This window comes from Geospiza fortis, unplaced genomic scaffold (assembly GCF_000277835.1).
Source record: "Geospiza fortis unplaced genomic scaffold, GeoFor_1.0 scaffold407, whole genome shotgun sequence".
Lineage (NCBI taxonomy): Eukaryota > Metazoa > Chordata > Aves > Passeriformes > Thraupidae > Geospiza > Geospiza fortis.
In genome coordinates this window covers 257,581-281,181 of record NW_005054507.1, presented here as the reverse complement: position 1 = coordinate 281,181, position 23,601 = coordinate 257,581, and the positions used below count along the sequence as shown (strand labels likewise).

At 43.2% G+C, this 23,601-nt stretch overlaps 2 protein-coding genes across 7 annotated transcripts in view; both read right to left on the bottom strand.

The window, feature by feature from the left end:
• LRRFIP1 (LRR binding FLII interacting protein 1) overlaps positions 1-23,601 on the bottom strand; it is a 59,143-nt gene that overhangs the window by 11,297 nt on the left and 24,245 nt on the right. For 3 of the 6 annotated variants that reach the window (XM_031063477.1, XM_031063476.1, XM_031063479.1), the window contains 10 exons: positions 22,883-22,948; positions 19,757-19,834; positions 12,173-12,205; positions 11,272-11,397; positions 10,751-10,822; positions 8,385-8,555; positions 7,395-7,487; positions 6,828-6,920; positions 5,634-5,726; positions 5,024-5,165 (listed from right to left, as the gene is read on the bottom strand). In XM_031063477.1, the coding sequence (XP_030919337.1) occupies positions 5,024-5,165; positions 5,634-5,726; positions 6,828-6,920; positions 7,395-7,487; positions 8,385-8,555; positions 10,751-10,822; positions 11,272-11,397; positions 12,173-12,205; positions 19,757-19,834; positions 22,883-22,948 (967 nt within the window). The remainder of the gene's footprint in view (positions 1-5,023; positions 5,166-5,633; positions 5,727-6,827; positions 6,921-7,394; positions 7,488-8,384; positions 8,556-10,750; positions 10,823-11,271; positions 11,398-12,172; positions 12,206-19,756; positions 19,835-22,882; positions 22,949-23,601) is intronic. The other 3 variants (XM_031063478.1, XM_031063480.1, XM_031063481.1) reach the window with 3 other exon arrangements.
• On the bottom strand, positions 40-3,705 carry LOC115948752 (leucine-rich repeat flightless-interacting protein 1-like). Its single transcript, XM_031063475.1, has one exon. The coding sequence runs from the start codon at positions 3,371-3,373 to the stop codon at positions 650-652; it is 2,724 nt and encodes a 907-aa protein (XP_030919335.1). The 5' UTR covers positions 3,374-3,705; the 3' UTR covers positions 40-649.

The following is a 23,601-nucleotide window of genomic DNA, read 5'->3' as shown; positions in this document are numbered from 1 at the left end:
CCGAAGTGCTCAGACTAAGCAGATTCACAGTGGTCTAACTATATTTTGGAATGTGACCATATAAGAAATACACACAAAGTGGAATGAAAAGATCTTTTTTCTTCATATTAAAAAAAAATAAGAGATTGGTTCATAGGCTTTAAGCATTCTGAAAGAAGTTTCACCATCAGTGATGGCTGATCTGCTGAGTTCCTTCATGAAGAGTTCATGTACTTGCTGTAGATCTAAGTACAAGTAACCATAATGTGCATAAGTTCACAAAGGCCCAATGTACATTCACGATATTGATCAACTAGGCTAGAATAAAAAAAAATTCCTATAGAAATTCCCCAGGAGCAGCTATCCACACTAGAGGTACTTTAATTGCATAATAGTTTCAATAGTCAAGTTGTGAAGCTTCATCATCAGGTGATAAGCTTTCAACCTGAGACACAGCAAAACCAAACCCACTCACAATTTCTTGTGGCTGGGTACAAGAGTGAATAACTTAAAACTTGCATTGTTACCACATCCGTGCTTTATGCTGAGTTACCTACAAAGACAAAGCTCTTAAGAGTATTCCAAGGTCTGATGTCTTGTGCAAAGTGCATGTTTGTGTCCTGGGACTGCTCACAGGGCATGGAACTCGTGCAGGTTAGAGATTCTGAACTCAGGAGATTGTACAGTCATCTCTGGATCTGCCCTTACTCCTTTTACCAACCTGCAAATCCTCCCTACTTTCAGCCCTCTTAATGAAAGCACTTTCCAAATCCTGTTCCAAAACATCTCGATCCTGGAATTTTCCCACTTTGCTAGAATCTGACACTTTGATTTCATCTTCCTCCACATCAGCCTCCTCATCAGCTTTCCCCAGCGCTTCCCCTTGCAAGCACCCTGTTTCTTCACGCTCATCTTTCTTATGCTGCAGGACTTCACCTTTGGCCAAGGCATCTTTGGTTTCCATTTTGTCTGTTCCCTCTCCAGCTTTGTCTGTGTGGGCAGTTTTTCCAACAGCACCATTTGCTCCATCACCCTCTTCTCCCTGTGCATCAGCTTTCTCTCCATCATATTTTTCATCGGATTCTAGTATTTGATTTGACTCTTCATCAAAATCAAATGCATCACCATCATCTTCCAGGCTTTCCTCTGCTTGGTCCTCCAATTTCACTTGTTCACTAATGTTTTCATCCTGCACAGGCTTCTGTGCCAGGGAATCATTTGCACCTTCCTCCAGTTTAACTTGTTCACTATTCTCTTTATCCTGCACAGCTTTCTGTGCCAGGGAATTATTGACACCTTCCTCCAATTTAACTTGCTCACCAATGTTTTCATCCTGCACAGGTTTCTGTAGCAGGGAATTACTTACATCTTCCTCCAATTTCACTTGTTCACTCATGTTTTCATCCTGCACAGGCTTCTGTTCCAGGAAATTATTTGCACCTTCCTCCAGTTTAACTTGTTCACTAATCTCTTCATCCTGCACAAGTTTCTGTGGCAGGGAGGTGTTTACACCTTCCTCCAATTTAACTTGCTCACCAATGTTTTCATCCTGCACAGCTTTCTGTTCCAGGGAATTATTTGCATCTTCCTCCATTTTCACTTGTTCACTAATGTTATCCTGCACAGGCTTCTGTGCCAGGGAATTATTTGCACCTTCCTCCAATTTAACTTGTTCACCAGTGTTTTCATCCTGCATAAGTTTCTGTGCCAGGGAATTATTTGCATCTTCCTCCAGTTTAACTTGTTCACTGTTCTCTTCATCCTGCACAAGTTTCTGTGGCAGGGAAGTGTTTACACCTTCCTCCAGTTTAACTTGCTCACTAATGTTTTCATCCTGCACAGGCTCCTGTTCCAGGGCATTATTTGCACCTTCCTCAGAAGCAGATTCCCCACCAGGGTGGTCTGCAAGCTCTACCTCTTGCTCATTTTCTTTCAGTGTTTCTTTACTGGCTTTGTTTTCAGTAGTTACAGTAACACCTACACCTGACTCCTCTTTAGATTCACCTTCTACTTGTTTAACCACCCCCTGCTCTTCACCCTCTAAAGGAACATCTTTCTCTCCCTCTGTACCTTCTGCTGTTTCTTCACTACCCTGACTTGTTTGAACCTCTGCCTTTGGATTCAGATCTTCTACCCATTCTGTCCTACTTTCCTGTGCTTCCCCAGCCTCACCCCCTGTTTCCAATTCTGACTCCTCAATTTCATCATCTAAAAGACTCGGGTCTGAATGGGTTTCCTGGGCGATCACCTCTCTCAGAACCTCTGTTCCTGGCTGTGCCTGCTGCAGCTCACCTCCCTTTCCCTGAGGAATGGAGCCTCCTGCCTCCACAGACACCACACCTTGCTTGTCTGTTTCAGCAGAACCTGAACACTTCTCCAGCTCTTCCATCAGCTCTTCCTTCTGTCCATCCTTCTCAGCTGTAGCAGTTTCATCTTCAGTTTTACCTTGTGTACCTGGTTCCTCTGGGGATGCTGAAGGACTGTCCTCTGAAGAAGCTGGTTGGATCAATGCCTGATGTTCTCCACCTTCCTTTTCAAGTGGCTCTGCTGGGACATCCCTTTCACATGGCTCTGTCCCCTCCAAACCCACAGACTCATCTTCCTTCAGCTGACCCTGAACTGTGTTCCCAACCTCATCTTTTTCTTCAGCTCTGTCACCTGCTGTTTGATCACTTCTCCCATCAGTGCAGTCAACAAACTTTTCCTCCAAGACATTTGCAACCTTGTTTTCAGCACCTTCTTCTGAGTGCTGAGGCTCCTCTGGAGTGGAACTCTCCACATTTCCCTCTTCCCTAAGCAAGCCTGCCACTGCTCCCTCAGGTAGCCCTGCCTGGTTAGAAACCAACTCACTGCCCTCACTTGTACTGTCAGACCCTTCATCCATTTCATCATCACTCAGGGCATGGCTGGTTTCAAGATCCTCTTGTTCTTCCTGGCTGGGTGCAGCTTCTCCCAGTTCCTGCTCTGTACCCGAGTCACATAACATGTCCTGAGGAGTCTCAAAAATTGGGTGGCCTTGCAGAGAGCCCAGCTCCAGGTTCTCATTTGTCCTTGCACTCAAGTCATGGTGTTCAGCCTCTGTACTCTCAGGCTGCTGGGCTGCTGTGCCCCTGGGCTCTGTGACCTTTCTCAAGCCATCTGTGTCACTGTCACTGTTTGAAGAAGTGCTCCCTGACACAGGCTCTGGGAGGCTTTGGGCTTGCTCTGCAAACCTACTCTCTGGTAACATCACTGCTGGCAGGGCGTCCCGTTCTTCAACCATTTGTTCTGCCTTTGCATTTTCAGCAGCATGCAATGTCTGTACTTCCTCCTCAGACTCCTCTTTGTGTTCCTCATGCTCAGTATTCTGCAAGATTTCTCTTTTCCCCACATCCTCCAAAATCTCATTTTTCATCTCCACTTCCTTGGCTTTGCCTAAAAGACCATTGAGAAAGTTGAGGGGGCCACACCACAGCACTTACCTCCCCACTCAAAACCCGAAAGACAGAATGAGAAGAGCAGGTTAATAAAAGATCAGCTTTTGCCAATTTTGTGAGGCAAAGCAGCAATTGAATTAGTAAGGATCCAGGGGGTTTGATCAGTGAAACTCACCACCACCCTCTCAAAGCAAGAAGTCTCAGGTGCTGGCTCGTGTTTTTGTAAGGGAGGAGATTTTTGCTCTTGGCTGTGGGGATGACAGCTCTGGTAGAGGAGATCAGCTGGTTCAAGCAGTGCAATTTAACAGCAATATCTGCAGATGTACCTCTAAGGACTGCTTTTCCTCAGCAATTTTCTCTGCAACCTCAACCCTGACACCCCTCTATCCGTGCAGGAGTCTGATGCCATTACAATGGAATCATGAAGGACTATTCAGTAATATTTTGCTTTTAAAATCTCAAGACAGGCATCAGCAGTGCCTGATAACAGACACTGAATGTAAAATCTGATTGGCAAGTGAATAGTTTGGCTGTTCAGACCTCCCAACACAGATCCAAGCTCAGGTAATCTGTGCCCCTTGTTTCACCCACCCAAAGGGGTGGGGATTTCTGTGGTTTTTTGAAGGTTATTTTTGTTGTAACACTTTTCCTTCAGTTTCTATTTAAAAGCAACAGATATTAAAACAATAGTGTTGTTAGTTTTTAGGTCTATGCTGTACCTATTCTGAAAAAAGAAACCCCTGGATTAGGAGATGTAGAAAACATATTACATTTAAAAATACACCCTTACCTTGGTTTTTGGTGTTCCACATTGTTTCCACACAGAAACTGAGTGAGGAAAAAGCAGCCAAAAGCTCAAAGCAAGAGAACCTGCACTTGCAACAATTGGCTGCCTGCAGCTATTTATTAGTATGTTCATTTAGAACAAAAAAAAAAATCCAACAAAGCAAAAATATTACTTTATTTCCTTACACTAGTACAATAGTTCTCTAATAAGTTCAATACATAAAAGCATAAAGAGGTTTTGCCAACCAGATTTCTCCTTCCTAATGCTGTCCACTTCAATTACATCCTTTGAATTTAAGTGTCAGTGTAACAAGTAAAAACACAGAAATGTTAATTTTAAGTGTTCAGTAGCACAGGAACAAAGAATTTATCCTTTGGTGTGCTTTGGCAGAGCCCAGCACTGTTGTTCAAGCAGACACAGTTCTCAGGGATATCAATGAACCAACATACAAGCTCTTGATAGAAAACTAAAATGCCTTTTTTTTCCTGAATATTTAAGGCATGTGCTGAAAAACACTGAGCAGCAGTAGGATTATCCTGGGACAATTTTCCAATTCAGAGTTTAAATGGCAATGTGAATGACTGCTACTTATCTGTAATGTCCTATTTGCATTCCCATCCTCTGCCACCTTGCAGGGGAGGTGAAGTCTGCTGCTGGAGGAGACTGCAGGACACACTGGGAGTGATAATCAACATGAAGCAGGGAGATGCACAGGGAGTGACTGGACAAGGAGCATGCTGCGTGCTGTTAATTGTCCCACTAACAACTGCCCCATCCAAGCAGAGGTGGATGAATGAAAGACAAACAGGCAGGAGGGGCTGAGAGGACACACAGCACTTACCTAGCATCCCCTCCCCTCCTGTCTTTAATGCCTGAGTGGTGCCTGGGGCAGTTCGGGAAGAATCCAAGTGTCCTTCGTTATCCATAATGTCTGATGTGTCCCCGTTGGTGGCTACATCAGAGTCTGGGATTATTCCATGTTTCTGTGGGAAGCAAAAGCAATGCTTTAGAGCCTGCTGCTCAGCAAGGGAAGGACTGTCAAGTGCTCTTGTCCAAGATACTCTGAATAAACAATTGCTTCAATCATTCCATTAAACGTGGCTGGGAGTCAGGAAGGAGAACAGATATTGCAGTTCTCAGTTCAGCCATTCTGACAGAAAGCATGTGATCCCAGCTCTTTTACTTTTTTTAAAACGTAAATCTGCTGCATAAGATGTTCCTCAGAGAAGTGACTCCTACAAAAACAACTTCATTATACTCCAGTCTACACTAAGAACTCACAATCAATAGGAGGGGAAAGGACTTCATATAGAAAATCCCTGAAATGGCAATTTATAGGCAACATGAAAATTGAGTTATTGCTACGGAGCTAGACCTAATATTTGTGCCCAAATGTACAGGGGAAAAGGGTCAGCAGATGAATATAAATTTATTTTATTCCTCTTGCATACCTTCAGTTGCTCCTTCAGCACAAGCACTTCGTCTCTAAGGTCATCCCGCTCACTCCTTATGGAATCAAAGAAATCTTTCTGCCTCTCTAGTGCCTGAGTTCCCAACACAGACAGAGGAGATGTGAAGAAAGGAAGGGAGACAAGTAAAGGCCATGAAAAGCAAATGTAGACAAGAATGAGCAGATTTAAGATATTCAGGGGATGGAAAGGGCACAGATGAAAAAGGTCAAGTTTACAGATTATAGGACGGAGTTTGCATACAGAGAGAGAAACCTCAAATCCAAGAAAGCTTCCTCAGTAACCAAGAATTCCTGCCAAAGACATTCAGAGCCCAATTCTTCACTGGGGACCCTTCATATGAGGGTCCACTTTTTACTCTTATCTGCTAAACAAGCTGATCCAAACCCCCATTGCTTCAGCATGCACACTGAAGACTCCATGTCATTCCCACGTGTTAATGGAAGGTCATGGAAATATGCTCACTGGATTTCAGGAGTCTTTTTATTTAACATTTTAATTAATTTGAAAGCTGCCATTAAGCCATCCTTAGTCTGGGATGCACCATGTGCAAATGCATATTTTTCTACTGAACTCCTCCCTCCCAGTATTTCTATATAGAACAATTAAAAAAAATTAGACAATTTTCAGTTTCAAGCTGCTACAAATTATTGGACATCACAAACATGGGCAGACTGCCAGATTTCTTTCTCCTACTTTCTTCAGGAAGCCTTTCAGTGTTCAGCTGGAAAAGAAAACCAGAGTGGGTTTCCATGTGGCTTTGATAAGAGGTGGTGGGAAGCGATGAGAAGCAAGGGAGACTTTCATCCCAACCTCTTATAAATAGCTCCATTACCTCTTCATCCCACTCCAGTTTCTGCTCAGTCTGCAGACTGAATCTGAATAAGAGAAAACTCAGTGCTGATGGAATTGCATTATAAATAGCACTTCCTCTCCCCATATGGCAAATGCAAATGGTGCAGCACAGCAAATCAATTGCCCTTGGTTTGAAAGCAGAGCAGCTGCTAGGTTTTCCTTGGATTTTAAGGTACTACTGGCCAAAGACAACACTTGCTATTTGCTACTTCACTGGCAACATCATAGGACAGCCACAGCAAGCAAAGGCACTACACAGGGGTTTTACAAAAGCAGGATCAGTGTCACTTTGAACACATTGCAGGAGTTGACAAGTCCTACCCCTATTTTTTTGTCTTTCCACTCTATTGTCTCCTGAAGGTCTGAAATTTCCCTGACATAGCTCTGCTGTTTCTGTTGCAGCTGTTGGATTTCCTGAGGGGCAGGAGCAAAACAAGAAGACAGAAAGCAGGTAACAGGTTAACAAGGAAGGCCAAGATTGCAGTGATGCCAAAGAATGAAAAAAGTCAGGTGCTAAAGTAAATGAGTAACTCCAATGCACAGTTCCCGACATCCCAACTGAACCTGTGCTCCTGAAGACAATTTTATTATCCACAACATCACTTAAAACAAGTTACTGTTCTTGTATTTTCCAGTTCTGTTATTTTCCTCTGCATCTCCACAAACAGCTGTCCAAAACGCAATACTTAGGAAGAATAAGGTAATACTTAGGAAGGTACTATTTGCATTAGTCAGCTCTGAACCTGTTTGGTCTGCAGCGCTAATATTTCTTCCGGTGAGAAACTTGAATAGGGAATAAAATTCTCCATGCCTCACATTCTCCACTCTACTGCTGCTTGGGAATGTACCAATCAAAGAAGCCATTAAAAGAAAAAACCAGTTACTTACTGCAAGCATTTCTTCTCTCTGCTTCAAAGCCTCTTTGATTTCCATGAACTGAAACTGCAATATGCTATGAGCATGCTTCTCCCTCTCAAATTCCTGTGAATAACGAAATATTCACAAGATTAATATTAATCAAAAATAGCATCCCATCAAAAAGAGGAAAATAAGCCCAAACACAAAGAAAATGCTTACTGCAATGTAATTCATGAATATCCCTCTAATCACAATCCCACAAGAGTGCAATTTTTATCGAGTTTGTCCTTTTTCCAAGATGCTATTATTGCACTAAATATAGAAGTGGCAGACATCATTTAGCCCATTTGACAAGCTGAGCAGCAGGCTGAAGAGCTTTTGCACTCCAGTCCTTCAGACTGCACAGATGAATGGATGGGAATTTAACCCACTCTTCCCACATGGCCATGTACTGAAAGTTAGCTGGGCTTTTAAATAAAAAGAGAAAAAAACCACACAGTATCTTTCAGGAACTGTGTTTTGAAGGGGGGGTGTAGTCAAATGCCCCAAGCTACAAGAAGGCAGTTCTGAAAACATAAGCCCCAGTTTTATTATTTAACACCAAATCACTGTCAGCTGCTGAATTAATGTAAAACTTAATTCAACATTTAACCACAGAGCTGCCTGAACTGCACAACCCTCCCACAGGCTGCCTGGAGACACCTTTGTGTGTAAAATTGCTCCAGAAATCCCTATGGACAAACCCTAGGAATTTACTTTAGAGATGAAATATAAAAGGAGATGTGATAATATCAATATAGCCTTTACCAGCTACAACACTTCTCCCCTTCTTCAGAAATGGTTTAGGGAAAATTCTCATTTGTATGATCACAAGTACACAACAAATTGGCATTTCACTTAATACTAATTAAACCAGTAATTCAAAATACTGAAAAATAATTTAGCTGCCTCCTCCCAAAGATCTCTACCCCCCTCCAAATCTCTCCCTGTTTTTTCCCCATGCCAGAGCTCTTTACATACTTTACTTTTCTCTTCATATTGCCTCCTGGATTCTGCCAGCTGTTCCTCTAACTCTAAGAGTGCATCCTTCAGGGTGTCCACCTGGTACATGAAATTGGTTTTCTCATTGTCCAGCTGAGCATTTGACACCATAGCCTTCTTGTATTTCTCCTCAACTTCAGCCAGAGAGTCCTGCAGAGAATAAGCAACTCAGTCAGAGTCAGAAATAAAGGAGGACACTTTGCCAACCAAGACCTTCAGTGAGGAAATAAAGCACCAAAGTTTGCCTAGGAAAGCAGCACAAATGCTGTGCTGGAGCCTCCCAGCTGTCCCAAGGTGAGGAAAACCTGCCCAGTCCCCAGCAGGCTTGTGCTGCCAAGCAGACAGCCTTACCTCAGCACAGATCCAATCTGCTGCTGCAGCTCCTGCCTTCCTGCTCTCCCTCCTTCTGCCTCCTCCCCCTGCCCCTGCACACTGGCAGCTCAAAGCTGCTGCTCAAGATGGCAAGTTGGGATTTTTTTTATTTTTAAAGGTGAACTGGCCTTGATTAAAATCACTTTGGATGATTTGAGCCTGAAATTCAGGCAGCTTGACAGCCACTTCACAGTAATTTCAGAGATCCTTGCAACGTGGGAACCCTTAAACACTAACTCGGGATTCACTGTGACAGACAAAGCTGCAGTTTTTGTGACCTGATGTGTGATTTCCCATGTCACATCCCTTCTTTACAAATTTACTCTCTAAGATACAATTCCCAGTATCCTGAAAACCCCCTCTGTCAGTTTGACCTGAATATAAGATACTGAGATATTTAGAACAACAAATGATGGTAAAATAAAGATTAGCATAATTTTTCATTTATGCAGACAAACTATGCACTACTTGATTTTAATAAAGAAATAAAAGAGTTATATAAACAAAGAGGTATATAAACAAAGGAGTGTAAATGTGCAAACAAGGAGGACACACATCTTAGTTTGCAGATCAAACAATTTCTCTTGGAACTTGAGTAAATTTAATTATTTCAACTGAAGTATGGGTGAGTTTCATATACTTCCTTTTTCAGCTGGTAACAGAACTAAGGGTGACAGTGGCAAAGTCTAAATCAGTTTAACTGACATTTCTATTAACAAATGAGATCATTTTTCTTTTAGGATATGAATTTGTCCAGTTCCAAATGCTTAACTGTGTTTTGGGGCACTTTCCAGCTCCAGATGAGGAATGGCAAGCACAGGAAAGGCACCAGGATTTGGAAAGCTCAGAAAGGAGCTGGAAAGGAAGTATATGCAAGGAAGAATTAAGGAAGTTCTGCTCCACTCCTTCAGCATGCAATGTTTTGGTGTCTTAGCATCAAACAGTGCAACTTAGGTCCAAAATCACCCCAAAAGGCAGTCTAAGGACATGGATGGAAACATTGATTATTTCGCTCTATCTGCTACTCAGTGACCACAAAGAAAACCAAAATTTTACCAAAAAAGGCCTAACTACTCTGTTTCGATTGAAAACTCACTTAAAATGGCAACACCTTCCTCTGTCAGCATTGAGCTGCTGACACAGTCAGCAATTAATTGGCAAATGTTGAATTTATCTGTTTGCCTTTTCCAAAAAGCCACAGCTCATGTCACTGCTCACTTAGGAGGTGGGGGGTACATGGATGTGCAAGCTGGTTGTTGTATTTATGTTGCATTCATAAACAAAACAAGATTTTGTTTATACAAAATGTATTTATGGCTTCATGGAAGCAGTAAGAGCTTCAGCATTCCTTCTTCACATGACAGGTTTTGATAAATGGAGTTTTGTTGCAAGAATTGGTTAAGGGGAAACCCAAATGACACCTCCCATGGCCTTATAAAAATAAAAACAGACAAGGTTCTAAACTCATATTTGTTGTTAGAACTGTAGGAGATGAGTTCTAGTTCATCTCCCAATACTGGATTAGGAAACTATATAAAAAAAAAACAAATAATTTTAATTTGCTATATATATATTATATAGTATTGTTGTTAGAATTGTAGGAGATGAGTTCTAGTTCATCTCCCAATACTGGATTAGGAAACTATATAAAAAAAAAACAAATAATTTTAATTTGCTATATATATTTTATAATTTGCTATGTATATTTTATATAGTTTCCTGGATTAGGAAACCATATTAAAAAAACCCAAATAATTTTCATTTGCTAGAAAAACAATGCAAACCAGCAAAGATAACGTGCAGTTGGCAACCAGCAGCCTTTCAGGGAACACTTGGAAGCATTTCCCAACACAACCCCCCAGTCAGAAAAGCTTGCTAGTTAATGAGACACTCTGCACCCAGTTCCCAGGAGAACAGCATGCAGGGGCAGCTCTGGGCTCACACTGGGTTAATGCTCACACACCAGTCAGTACCTTCAGCTCTTTCAGCCCCTGCATGTATTTGCCTTCTACATCCTGAATCTGGTCCTTTAACTCATAGATGTCCTGAGGGAGGTGAGAAAGGTCAGTGACAGCACTAAGGGCAGAGTGCAGCTGGGAGGGACCAGCAGGGCTCAAGGTGCTGCTCCCAACACCTCTCCCACACTCCTCAAGGGCTCTGACCCTAAGCTGAGGCCTTGCCACACCACCAGATTTCATGGTCAGGAGTTTGGGCTAATTCTGATTTTATTTTTCTGGCAAAACCAGAATCTGCAGTGTTAAGGAAGAGGCACAGACCCAGGTTCAAAGGCTCCAGCAATCCCAGCCCTCCTCTGTCCCTTTCAGTGATGATCACCCTCTGTGCCAGGCTCTCCCCTCTGTGTTATCTCCACCCTCCTCCCATTCCCTGTTCCAGGCTGGGAGGTCCCATCTGAGACACATCTCCAGCAAAGCTTCTCCTTCCAGCTGCCCCTGAAGGATACTCCCAGATTTATTCTGGGTTAAGCATTCCTCACCTTGATTTCCCTGATGGAAGCCTCTGTGTCAGCTGAGATGGAGGTGTCCCCACTGCCTCTCCGTGAAGAAGTGCCTCCCAGAGAGGCCAAGGTAGCTGCTGATAAACTTGAGACAGTTCGTGCTCCCTACAATCACACAAGGATAAACTGCTCAGAACTTTCTTTTCCACATAAATTATGGGTTTGTAGCTTTCTCCTTTTCTTTTTTTTTTATTTTTAATACACACATTACACTAATCCTTGCACTTCTAAATGATGTGCTTTTGATTGAAATCAAACTTTCCAAGAAGTAAAAAATCAAAATCAAGATTTAACAAGGGAAACTAAAGAGAAAAGGCAGATCAGAAGTATTTAAATAATACTGCAATAGGAGTTTGCATAATTTAGCTTCTAACTGTTAATTCTTAATTGGAGAAAGTCTTTAGGGGTTGGTATCAGCCTGCCAGACATTTTCAAAACTTGTAAAAATACATTCTGTGGAAGCTTTGGAAGCTCCTCTCCTTTATGGATATTTATTTACTCTGCAGCAGTGGCCACATGAACTGTTTGACTGTACTCAGGGTTAATGTAGCAGCCTCCTCTTTTATTATGATGATTTATTTATTTTTACATAAAGAACTTGGGTCTCATAATTAAGATCTAATAAACACACACAGTGTTTGTGTGGCTTAGCCTAAAGCAGTTTCAGCCAACTGCTGTTGAAGGTCAGCTACTTAGCATTGAGTAAGCAGGGGCTGAAAAGTTCATCTTCAGAAGTGCTGCAGCAGAAGGCTCCAGAAATTCAAAATTTTGCCTCACAATGGATTTTATAGGAAATTTCTGTGCACTCGTGGTAAGCTGTACCCATGGAAAAGAATGAACAAAGCACTGTTGTCAGAATAATTGATAAGATCCTTCTTACCTTCTCAAAGTCTTTTTCTGGCCTTTCCTCAATCTGTAAAAGAGAGGTTGAGAAGGAATTATTAATAGAATCAATAAAGGGTAAGAGAAGGCAGTAATATACCAGAAATGCCACCACATCCTCCCCATCCCAAAGAGCACAAGGTACCAAGTTAAACTTGAAATCTAAAGCTTCAAACCTGTGGTTAATATTCCCCTCTCAAGACAAACAGGGACTGCAAAGATCCTAGACTACAAAACTGACCCTCAAATCAAAAATCAGGGACCAGTCCAAAGTCTAAATAAACTCTTTTAGGGTTTCAGTACTTCACTGCAATTTACTAATTTAAAGAGAGATCCTGTACCAAAACTAGCCTAGAAGAACCCAAACAGTGAGAAAGCAGCATTTAGGAGGACAGAAAATTACCATGGATGCAAACAGCTGAAGGGTTTAAAAGTTACAGAACATCTCCATCTAAGATGGAACTAAGTGTAAAAAGGACTGAATGAAATTAAAACTCAGCAGAACTCAAAAAAACCTGAATTCTTCTTGGGACATTCAGCACAGTCAAGCTGGTTTCCCAAAAGACTCCTAGAAAAATTAATGTCTTCCCCAGAGCAAGAAGAGCCTAATTGCCAAAGGGAATAGTGTTTTTGAAACTACTGGGAAAACAATCAGGACAGAGCTGATTCAGGGGCAGGCACGGCATAATTGAGGTTAAGTTGATAATGTCCATTGAAAACACACTCAAAACCTACATCTCTTCCCAATCAGTACACATTTGGCACAGTTGTTTGGAGCTTTTTTCTTTTATTACACAGAACAATATATGGAGATAATCTCACTCATTATTCTTCAATTTACCTATGTAACCCTATTTAAAAAAAAATCTCAGAACTGTGAGGTACCTGTTACAAATCAGCTTTTCACACTGGCATCTCACAGCTAAAATTCCCTGTGAATTAGCATTAAGAAAACTTAAGTCTGAGGTTCCAAAGTAAAATAAGCCAGACTTAAAGCACTAGATCTAAACTTGCAAAGACACTGAATAGGTAAAATCTTTAGAAAAAAAACCCTCAAATCTCTGAATTTGGAGGCAATAAGAGAGGGTCATTAATGAAGGCAGACAACTTAGCTCAGACCAAATGAACAAGATGGACTGAATTGTGCAAACAGCTTTTTATTTTCATGCCAGACAGCTCCAAGTGCTGGATTTGGCAGCCTTCTAGCCTGGCCAAACACTGTGGTGTTGTTGTTTATCAAGACAGCTGTGGCAGTGTCAATAAAGGCATGTGACAAAAGATTTGTGTGTCCACACACATGTGCCTCTGGAAATCTGTGTACAGCCTTTGCAAAATCTGTCCTCAACAGGGCACAACTCAAAATATTTATGTTCCTCCAGCCATTTGCCTCTATTTTCTGGAACAAAGTGCAATCTCAGTTTTTAGCAAAATAAAGAAGGGAACAAATATTGATATTGTTTTAATGATGCATCACGTGAGTAAAATAAAATAAAATAAAATAAAATAAATAAAATAAAATAGACTCATCACATGAGTCAAACAGAAGCTTGCATTTACAAAGGGGAATGTTGAAGACAATGTGGTGAGAGTCATGACTGCAGTGAGTGTTTCTACTCAGAGCATTCCTAACCACACCTGTGAAGCCTGCTACACCTTTATTGCAAAACTATCATAAATAATGACTCTGATGGGGCATAATCTCTAATAATGAAAGCTATTAAGTAACATCTAAAATTGAGCTGGTTAAGGAAACAAACCAGATTTCATCTTCATCTTTCATCCACTCAGTGCCAGGAGCGCCATACTCAGAGCAGCTTCTCCTCAAAACCAGCAACTATCCCTAACAATTTATTTAAAAATTAACACTTAAAAACTCAATTTCAAGAAAAGCCAGTTCTTCACACCAAAATAAGATCCTTACATTACCCAGGTGCCTCCTGCTACACGACACTTTTCTAAGCAAAAAGCCAGACTGAAACAAGCAGCATTTAATTTTATGGTTACAGGGCAGTGATACACCAAAATCTGTCTTGTACAAAGAGAGAAACCTACTTTAGATTAATATTTTATACAGCTTTCATCGTGCTCATGTTTAGATTAATGTATTCACGGCACCTTTTAAAAAGATAAATTTTTCTTAAAGGAATCAGCCACCAGAGGGACCTCCAGGTTTCCAGCTTTCCCCCAGTCCCTCCCAAGCCCTCTGGCAGTTGATTCAGCAATAAATGAAACAGAGAAAGGACAGGAGAGAAATGTTTATGTTTATTTGAAGTTGTACAGAATTCTTGCCCCAAACACTTGGCTCCTGTATTAGCATTCAGTCAAGAACACTGCAATTATTAAATAGGCTGAGAACAACTTGGAGCTTTCACATGCACCTTCACATGCACTCAGCACAGCCCTTCATAAAAATATCCTGGCTTTGGGACTTTTCCACACACAAACATAAAGGACTGACAGAATACTTGCCAGAAAAGCAGATTTAAAGAGGGATTCACCTAATGGTACCTTTAATTTACACAACACTACAATTTCTCATTTGCACATGGGTCTGTCTCTAAACACGGATTAACTTTCTCTCCACCAACAACTGGGGCAATTTGTACTTCAGTGCATAAAAAAAGCAGGAAAAGGAAGTAATTTTCCAAGGAACTCCAGCAATTTTCCGAGGAACTCCAGCATGCACATCTTTGTTTTGGCTGCTCTCTGCAAACTAAGCGCAGTGGGATCAGAGTTCAGCCTCCTCTGACAGCAATTTCAGAATAAATCCAGAGCCACATTACAAAAATGTCAGCAATATCAGAGCTCAGCATAGCTGGAAACACAACATGAGCAAGATCACCCCACAAGTCTTTTTATGGCTGAAATGCTTGTTTTCCATGGATTAAAAGGGTTATTAAACCCTTTTAGGGTGAAGCTCTTTGCCACCAGTGGAGTGTCCAAAATGAATTCCTGCAGCACTAGCACAGAGCATTCAACCAAACACCTACTGCAAGTACAGGGATCTTAAATTCAGTGAAAGGCCAGGACTGAGGCACAGCTTCCAGCTTCCAGGCTCCTGAACAATCAGGGAAGGGAAGCCTGGAATTCTTCTGCCTGTGCCATGTCCCCTGCTCAGGTACCAGAAGAGCTTCAGTGTTCAGTACGTGGCTGTCCCTGCTCAGCTCCAGCTCACATCTCGCACTTAGGATCAACTTTCTCACGAAAGCAAGGGGGATTTTTGGTGACAAATCAAATTAAGATCATTTCCTGCCCTTAAAGTAGCACAGCACAGCTTGAAATAGAAATATGGCCCACAGCAGAGAAAAATTGTTAGGCTAGAGTTTAACACAGCATGGTATCTAGAAAACCAGGAATTAAGAAGACTGACTGTCAGTACAACCCCTCCAAGAACCCCCATCTTACCAGTCTGATCAGCTGTAACAGAGTTCCTCCTGCTTCTCTGAGAGCCACCTGAACTCCAGCAATTAGCAACAGTCAGCAGGGGAAAACCACTGCTGAAATCTGTCAGGTCTGAGGAGGGCTTGTGAGAAGAATCCTCTCTCAGGAATGAGTGCTATGCCAAACGTCACTGCCTAAACAAACTTATCAGTGCCAGAAATGCAAGTTAGCACTGCAGCAAATCCTCACTCCAGAGAGGCCCAAAGCACATCCAGACTGTCAGAGGCAGGGCTAGGACACAAGCTACCCTAAACAGAGAGAAGGCAAAGCTCCCCAAGTGCTTCCACCACAATTAAGTCTGTCAGTGCCTTCATTTTCTTTCTCTAAGTCTCTGCCAGTGAGCAAAGGTGTTCACAGCTGGGCACTGAGGTATGCCCTGGAGGCAGGGACACACTGGGAGTGAGAGAGCAGCAGGGATCTGGCAGTCCTGGTGGATGGCCAGTTGGATCTGAGTCAGCAGTGCCTGGAGCCAGGAGGGACATCCCTGCCCTGGGGGATCACCCCAGCAGTGCCAGCCAGGCCAGGGAGGGCATTGTCCTGTCTGCTCTGGGCTGGGGCAGCTTTAGATAAGATCTAAAGGTCTTAGAGAGCCTCCAAAGGAGGGACAGAAGATGGGGAAAGGGCTGCAGGGGCCACACAAGGAGCAGCTGAGGGCACTTGGATTGTTCAGCTGGAGCAGAGGAGACTGAGGGCAGAGCTCAGCATGGCTGGCACCTTCCATCCCTGGGGCAGCTCCAATCTCTGCTCCCTGTGACAGGGACAGGGCCCCGGGAATGGCGGGGGGTGTGTCAGGGGATGTTTAGGCTGGATTTTAGGAAAAGGTTCTCCCCCCAGAGGGTGCTGGGCACTGCCCAGGCTCCCCAGGGAATGGGCACAGCCCCAGGCTGCCAGTGGACACCGCTCCCAGGGATGCACAGGGTGGGATTGCTGGGGGGTCTGTGCAGGGCCAAGGCTTGGACTGATGATCCCTGTGGGTCCCTTCCAGCTCAGGATATTCTCCAGCTCTGTGTATGCTCAGGCTGAACTCTGACTGCTTGTGCTGCTGCCTGAGCCTCCACAAGCCAGGATGAGTCATCACCATCATCATCATCATCATCATCATCATCTCAGCACAGCCCTCTCCTCTTGTTTCACCTGCCTTGCCTTAGAGAGCCTTCAGACAAATACTACTGCATCCTGAGCCTGTTTCAGATTTAGAAATAATTGCTTTTCACTAGTAGCTTCTTGGTTTGGAAAAGAAAAATAACAAAACTCCTGCAATTCATGTCAAAAGTCCAGCTCTGCCAAAACATGCTGAGAGCTCAGGCCCGTCTGTACAGAAATATTTGATGTTTGCTCTCAGTAGTGTTAAGATCTGCACTTTCTGTGAGGATGGTTTAATATTAAACAACGTATTTGCATATCTGCAGTAACTGCAAGGACAGCAGATAATCACCAGCGGGATAACATGAAAAATGTTAGAAGAAAAATAAACAAACAGCAAACTTCTTTCAGATATACTGAATTCTTAAAACAACTACAAAGACAAATATTCACACATTGTGCTGAAGTATCTTCCTGCCTTTGACTGTATCACCAACACGATAACACAAATGAGAACACGAGCTAGCATAGCTGTGCACAGCAGGAAAACCACTGCAGGAAAACTATTGCTGCTTTTTGCTCACTGCTCAGTGAACAGTGATAGGAGAGGGAAACAAAACCCTGAGTAAAAAATTTCAGAGCTGCAGGGACAAGCTGTTGTATGCTTCAATTTATAAAGTTCCAAGGAATCATTCTCCACTCTCAAATACCTGACTGAAAACTCTAAAAGAACACTTTGAATCTTGTCAGTAAAAGTGATCCCTCCCCCTGAGCTACAGGAAAAGCAATGTCTGTTTAATGCAGGATAAAAATATTATAATCACAAGGTGTGCTGGATTGACCCTGTGTAGCAATGAGAACTTTTAGGATCAGCTGGACTCACTCTGACATTAACTCTGCTCTTCCTCGAGGTGACAGAGATAAGGGAAGCTCTTCACAGCAGGCAATAAACCACTAATTAAACCAAAAAATGGTAATTTCAGGAGTGCCTGCTGTCTCCCTGCAGAGCAGATTCAGCCTGGTGCTGACTCAGCACAGCATCTCCAGCCACTTGCACGCCACAGGGCCAAAGTGTAAGCAGGGAATTTAAAACCCAAAACCTCCCCTGCACCTCCCAGCATCCCGTGATTCCTGTAAGGAACTTGCAGGAGTGACTCAGCTGGCACAAAGGAAACACCAACTGCACAGTGTGGGTACCCGGTTTTTAGCGTCCCTTACAGAACTGTAATGGAATCCCTGTTTATTCTGGTTGGTTCTTGCTTTGGGGGTAATTGAAATCCAGTTTGCAAAGCCATTTAAGATGTATTACTAATAGAAGTTATATTCTGCAAGAACTCATAGCTCAGGGACTCAGGTTCAGGGGCTAATTAAAACACTAATTTATTTATAGCTCACCAGCTGCCATAGAGTATCCAATGAAAATCCCACTGTTTTTTAACAATTTAAAAAAGGGAATGTACCCTTAGAACTTGAATGTACCAAAACTTCAGAGCACACAGCTCTGTTGTATCAGTTTTCAAATGGCAGACTCCAAAACTCACTCTCTGTGGCAAATTAATGTTGTTATATCTTAGTTTACTGTAAGCTGCATGTTTCCTCTACCAGACATCCAGCTGCACTCAGCAGCTGTCCCCATGCTTGGAAATAAATCAGAAATACCCAGAGCTGGAAACAGCCACAGAGAGGAACAGAAACCCCCTAAAAGCAGGGGATGGCCAAGCCTTTAGTGATGCCCTGTGAAGGCTGACCTGGAACAGAGGCTGGACAGAGTTAAAGAATAAAGCAGGGATTTATTAAAAGGCCTCCACGGATCCACCTTGGGCAGCATAAGAGCCCAGCCAGGGCTACACCCAAGATGAACCAAAATGGTGACAAAATGGACAACTGGTCACAGGGTCTCACTTTTGTAAGTTCTGGTCCATTTGCATATTGGAGTTAATTGTCCAGTTACAGCTTTAGGTTATGAAGTCTCATCCTTCTTGTTTTTCTCTCTTCAGTCCACGTTGTTTGTGCTCTTGGGCCTGAGATTTGGATCATTTGTCCTTGGTCCCCATAGAGAAGGAATTGTTTTGTCTCCTACTCTGTGAAGAGAGCTCACCATCCCCTAATGTGAAGCCCAGACCGACACACTAAAGCAGCACAGAATCTGAAAAATACAAAACCTAAACCTGAGGCATCATTAGACTTGAGCATTGCTCAGCCACAGCTTGAGCTGGGTGCTCTTTATCCCTCTAGGACTTCACCATGCTAAAGACTGCAGTGCCTGGCACTCTGCAGTCCCACAATGATCAAATCCAGCCTCTGGAGAGCCCTGCAGCTCTGCACCAAAATACTGCTCACTGGAGAGAAACTGAACTGCTTGAATGCTGCAGGAGATTTAGGGTTTCCTGCTCCCCCAAAAGCACTTCCATCAACATCCCAGTCTTTTCCACAGTGACCTTGCTGGGCTTTTTTCCCCATTTAAAGCAAACTCTCATTGTCACGAGAGTTCAAGGTGCACTTTCTATTGTAAAAACATGCATCTGCATAGAAATCACTTCAGTTTTGCAATTTCATCCTCTGGTTTCTTTGTCTTAAGCACTGCCCAGAAGGTCCAATTAACACCCTAAGAAACTCACAGGAACTCCTTTAACTAATTTTCTCCATCACTGCATTTATAAATCCAGGGATACAAGCATTGATATTTAGAGGATTCATGCTCAGATGACTGACTAGTGGTTACTATTTAACAGTGCCACTAAGGGAAATGTCTGAGGTAGATGTACCTGAATTACTAAAAAAAAAATCTTCCTACTGTTTTAGGGACTACCAGCTTGCAAATAGAATTTTATAGCTGAAATTTCTGTGCTGCTGCCATTGCTACTACTAGGGAATTTTTCACTCTGAGGTTCCAAATATTTAGGCAGATTACAGGAGAAGTGTGACAGCACTTCTAAGCAAGTAATACATCCCTTAAGAATTACTCAGAGACAGTGACCTCTCTGCACAAAAAAAAAAAAAAAAGGCCTTGAAGGAGAGAGGAATGAAACAAAGGGCAAAGAGAAATAGAGGAGCTCACCACTGGACTGGCCCGAGCAGAGCTGGCTCTGGAGGATGCTCGAGATCCTGACCCAAGGTAGCAGCTGTACTCAGAAGGCTGCAGCAGGAAATCCAGGAACAGCAGGCAGAGAAAAGAGAAAGCCATTAGAACTGGCAAGGGAACCAGGAGAGGATGTAGAGCATCACATCTGAAATTAGTTAAAGAGATGGTTACATGCAGCTGGACAAAGGAACGGCAGTGAAAAACAGAGAATTGTTAATTTGAAAATCAAGGCAAGCAGTAATTCCACTGGCAGTTCAAGAAGAGATTTGATTCAATTCTTAGAATACTCATTTATTTATATCTCTTCAGGTACCAGTGACAAGTAAACAATTCAGTTTCTCTACAAAAGCCTCCATCCTACTACTTTCCAAGAGTTCTGAGGCTCTCTGGTGAATCATTTTCCCATGTTCCCAACATTGCGCACATATAAAATAAATTCCTTTGTGCTCCACAGGCCAAAGGAAGAAACATCCATCTGTGTGGGGATTAAAGGTAAAACTGAGCCCAGCTCAGAGACTGAGTCTCTCTCCTGGTTTTCCAGCACCTGCAGTCCTCATCTCCTGCCAAAGAAAGTCTTGTAGCTTTTTTTGAAAGGAAACATTTGAGCAGAGATGCAGGACAGGGCTGGCTGGCTGCTGACAAGGACAAGGAATGTGTGTCCATGCTCTTTTATTTCCAGAGGTTTCAATGCAGTGGAAATGGAGCAGGGAAATAAAAGTTTAAAGCATCAGGGAAACAGAACTAGAACTTACCCTGGAAACAACGAGTTTATTTCAGAGGTGATTAGGATTTCTCAGATACAAACACACAGAAATCTGAAGAATTATTACACTTTGGAGATGCTGTGTGTTTTTTCAGGGCTTTTTAAATAAGTCACCTGGCCACTACAGGGCTGCTCCATCACCATTAGTCACAGCAACACAGCAGCACAGCATCACCTGCAAATTAAGCTTGCAGCACTAATGAATGGTGAGAGGGTAAGCTGGAAATAACCCCAGCTAGAGCACAAGCACAGGGTGAGCCCACAAAACATCCTGGGCAGGGTGCACAGCCCATGGGCAGGGCAGTGCCCTCGGATGCACCCCAAGGGAGGGCCTGGCACAGTGTCCAGAGCAGCTGGGGCTGCCCCATGCCGGCAATGGTCAGTGCTGGACAGGGCTTGGAGCACCCTGGAGAGTGGAAGGTGACCCTGCCCAGGTGGCCTTTGATGTCCCTCACAACCCCAACAGTTCTGGGACTCTGTCCTACACTGGCTTTGTGCAACTGATCTTTGTTTCAGAGGTGAGAACGTGCACAATACCAAACTCTGCTGCACACTGCTTCCAACTATTGCCAGACACACAATAATTCCTAAATTAAAGGTACAAAGCACTGAAGTAAAAACACAGATTTTGTTTGGGCACTGCAGTGTTTTATGCCTAACAAAAGAAGGGTTTAACACAAATTTTAAATGTGTGACAGGGAAAAAGGTGTAAGTACTGATGAGTCCCATATTAATGTTTCCAGGCCCTATTTATCCCACAGCTGCTCCCTGTGCATTGCAGGGCTGACTGTGGAAGTGGCTGTGACCAAGCAAGGCCACTTTCAGCCTCACCCCCTGCATCCACCTGCCCTTCCAAAAACATTTTTTGGGCAACAGCCACCTGAGCTGACACTCCCAGGTTAGAAGTGCTGCAAGGTCCAGAGGCATTAAAACAACCACAGGTGCTGTGACAAGGTCGCTGCCTCTGGGGCAAACCCCTCCTGCTCCAACTCTCTCATTACTCCAGGAACTGGAAAGGCTGGGTTACACACAAATAAATACCTGTGGCTCAAGGTGGGATGGGGATGGAGGGAGGGGAAAGCACCAGGGTTTCAGTCCTCACACCACTGACAGCCCCTGAAAGACTTTCAAACAGGTTTTGGGCTGAAAGGTTTGCTGTAAATGATGTGAATCAGTGGGCTGGCAAGAGGATGGCACAGCCCTTGAAGGACTAACAAGTGCTCAGTAAGCATTCTTGAAAGTGTTTCCTCCTCCAAGCTAATAAAAATGGGATGTTTAAAGTTAACATCAGTGCTCTGTCTCCAGGCTTTTCACTCTTATGGCCTTAGATGACGGTTGTTTACTGGGTTTTTTTTGGTTGGTTGGGTTCTGCTATCATCAGTGAAGGAATGAGAGGCAGAATAAGCAGAGGGCCCACAGAGGAGGACTGAAGAATCTAAAGAGATTGGCTTTTTTTCTTTTTTTTTTTTTGTCCAGGTGGACACAACAGCAGCAGATGGACTGCCTGCCCCAAACACCCACAGAGGAGAAAAGGTGAAGGCATTTTCTGCCTTTTAATCTGTAAACCAACTCCTGGAGTTTCTTTTTTTGCAAATACACAATTTATATGGTCATTCTTTATATAGTTGCTCTCCATCCCCATGACAGAGCCCTCCACTCTCAGGAACACACATTTTGGAAGCACTGTCACACATATGACTGTAAAATATATTTGACTGTAAATCCAAGAAACAAAACCAAGCCACCCATATATTCCCAAAAATCATCCACTTCACACTGCTTGTGTGGAACGGATTTTTACATTTTTGGCTGATTATTTTTTAAACTAGTATTTTTCTCAGTTTTGACAAGAAGAATTAAGTTTTAGGGAGGGAAAGGATTTCAAGTATGGCTTTTCCAAGGTGTTTTATCTGTGTGAGGCACAAGTGGATTCCCTGTCCTACAGAGGGATGAGTTCCCATTGATCACTGCTCCATGGAAGTTCGTGGGAAATCCAAGAAACAAAACCAAGCCACCCATATATTCCCAAAAATCATTCACTTCACACTGCCTACGTGGAACTGATTTTTAAATTTTTGGCTGATTATTTTTCAAAATGATATTTGACAAGAAGACTTAAGTCTCAGGGAGGGAAAGGATTTCATGCATGGCCTTTCCAAGGTGTTTGATCTGTGTGAGGCACACTCATCCCACAGAGGGACGAGTTCCCATTGATCACTACTCCATGGAAGCTGGTGGGAATGGTGCTCCCACTCCTGGATGTCACACAGCCCAGGTGGGACGCTCCCCAGGCTGGCAGAGGACAGGGACAGAGCAGGGAAAAGCAGAAAAGCTCTTACAGCACGGGAACTGGGGGCACTATAGCGCCGGCTCCCGCTGTAAACGCTCTCGTCGTACACCGACGCCTACAATGAAACACAGAGTCAGCACAGCACGGCACTCAGCCTCTCTGCACACTCACACACTCACCCAGAACAGGCAGCCAGCAGCAGGGACAGGGACACCTCCTGGGGGCAAGGACAGGGCCATCTCCTGGGTGCAAGCACAAGCAGCATGCAGGGGAAGAGCCGAGGCGAGCGTACGTGTAGGATCTGACGCATCCCGAGATGGGACACCAACCCTTCTCCCAGTTCAATTTTAATGTAATGCTTTGGCTGCCTACCCATGAAATGGCTACATCAATTCTTACACTGATCCCATCTGTTTCACCTTCGTTGCTGGTGCTGGCAGTGATGAACTTCACTTACCTCCTAATAAGCTTCACTTACCAGCCAGTTTAGTAAATTAATAAAATAGGAGGAAAATGCATATTTTAAGACAGATTATGGTTTAGCAGAGAGATATATGGCTCAGGAAACACAAGGGGAGTAGGAAACTCTACCTTTAAGCTTTGAGAAAAAAATCTGAGAAGCTCATTTTAAAGAAGAAGGCAGGAATTTGCCTAAAAGAATTATATTTGTGAACAGATTTTTGTTAGTTGTTAAGCAACCAGCAAGAATTGATGTTGCCTCTCTGTCCTGCTCCTGGAAAGACACTGAGGAAGACAATTCCCTGGCAG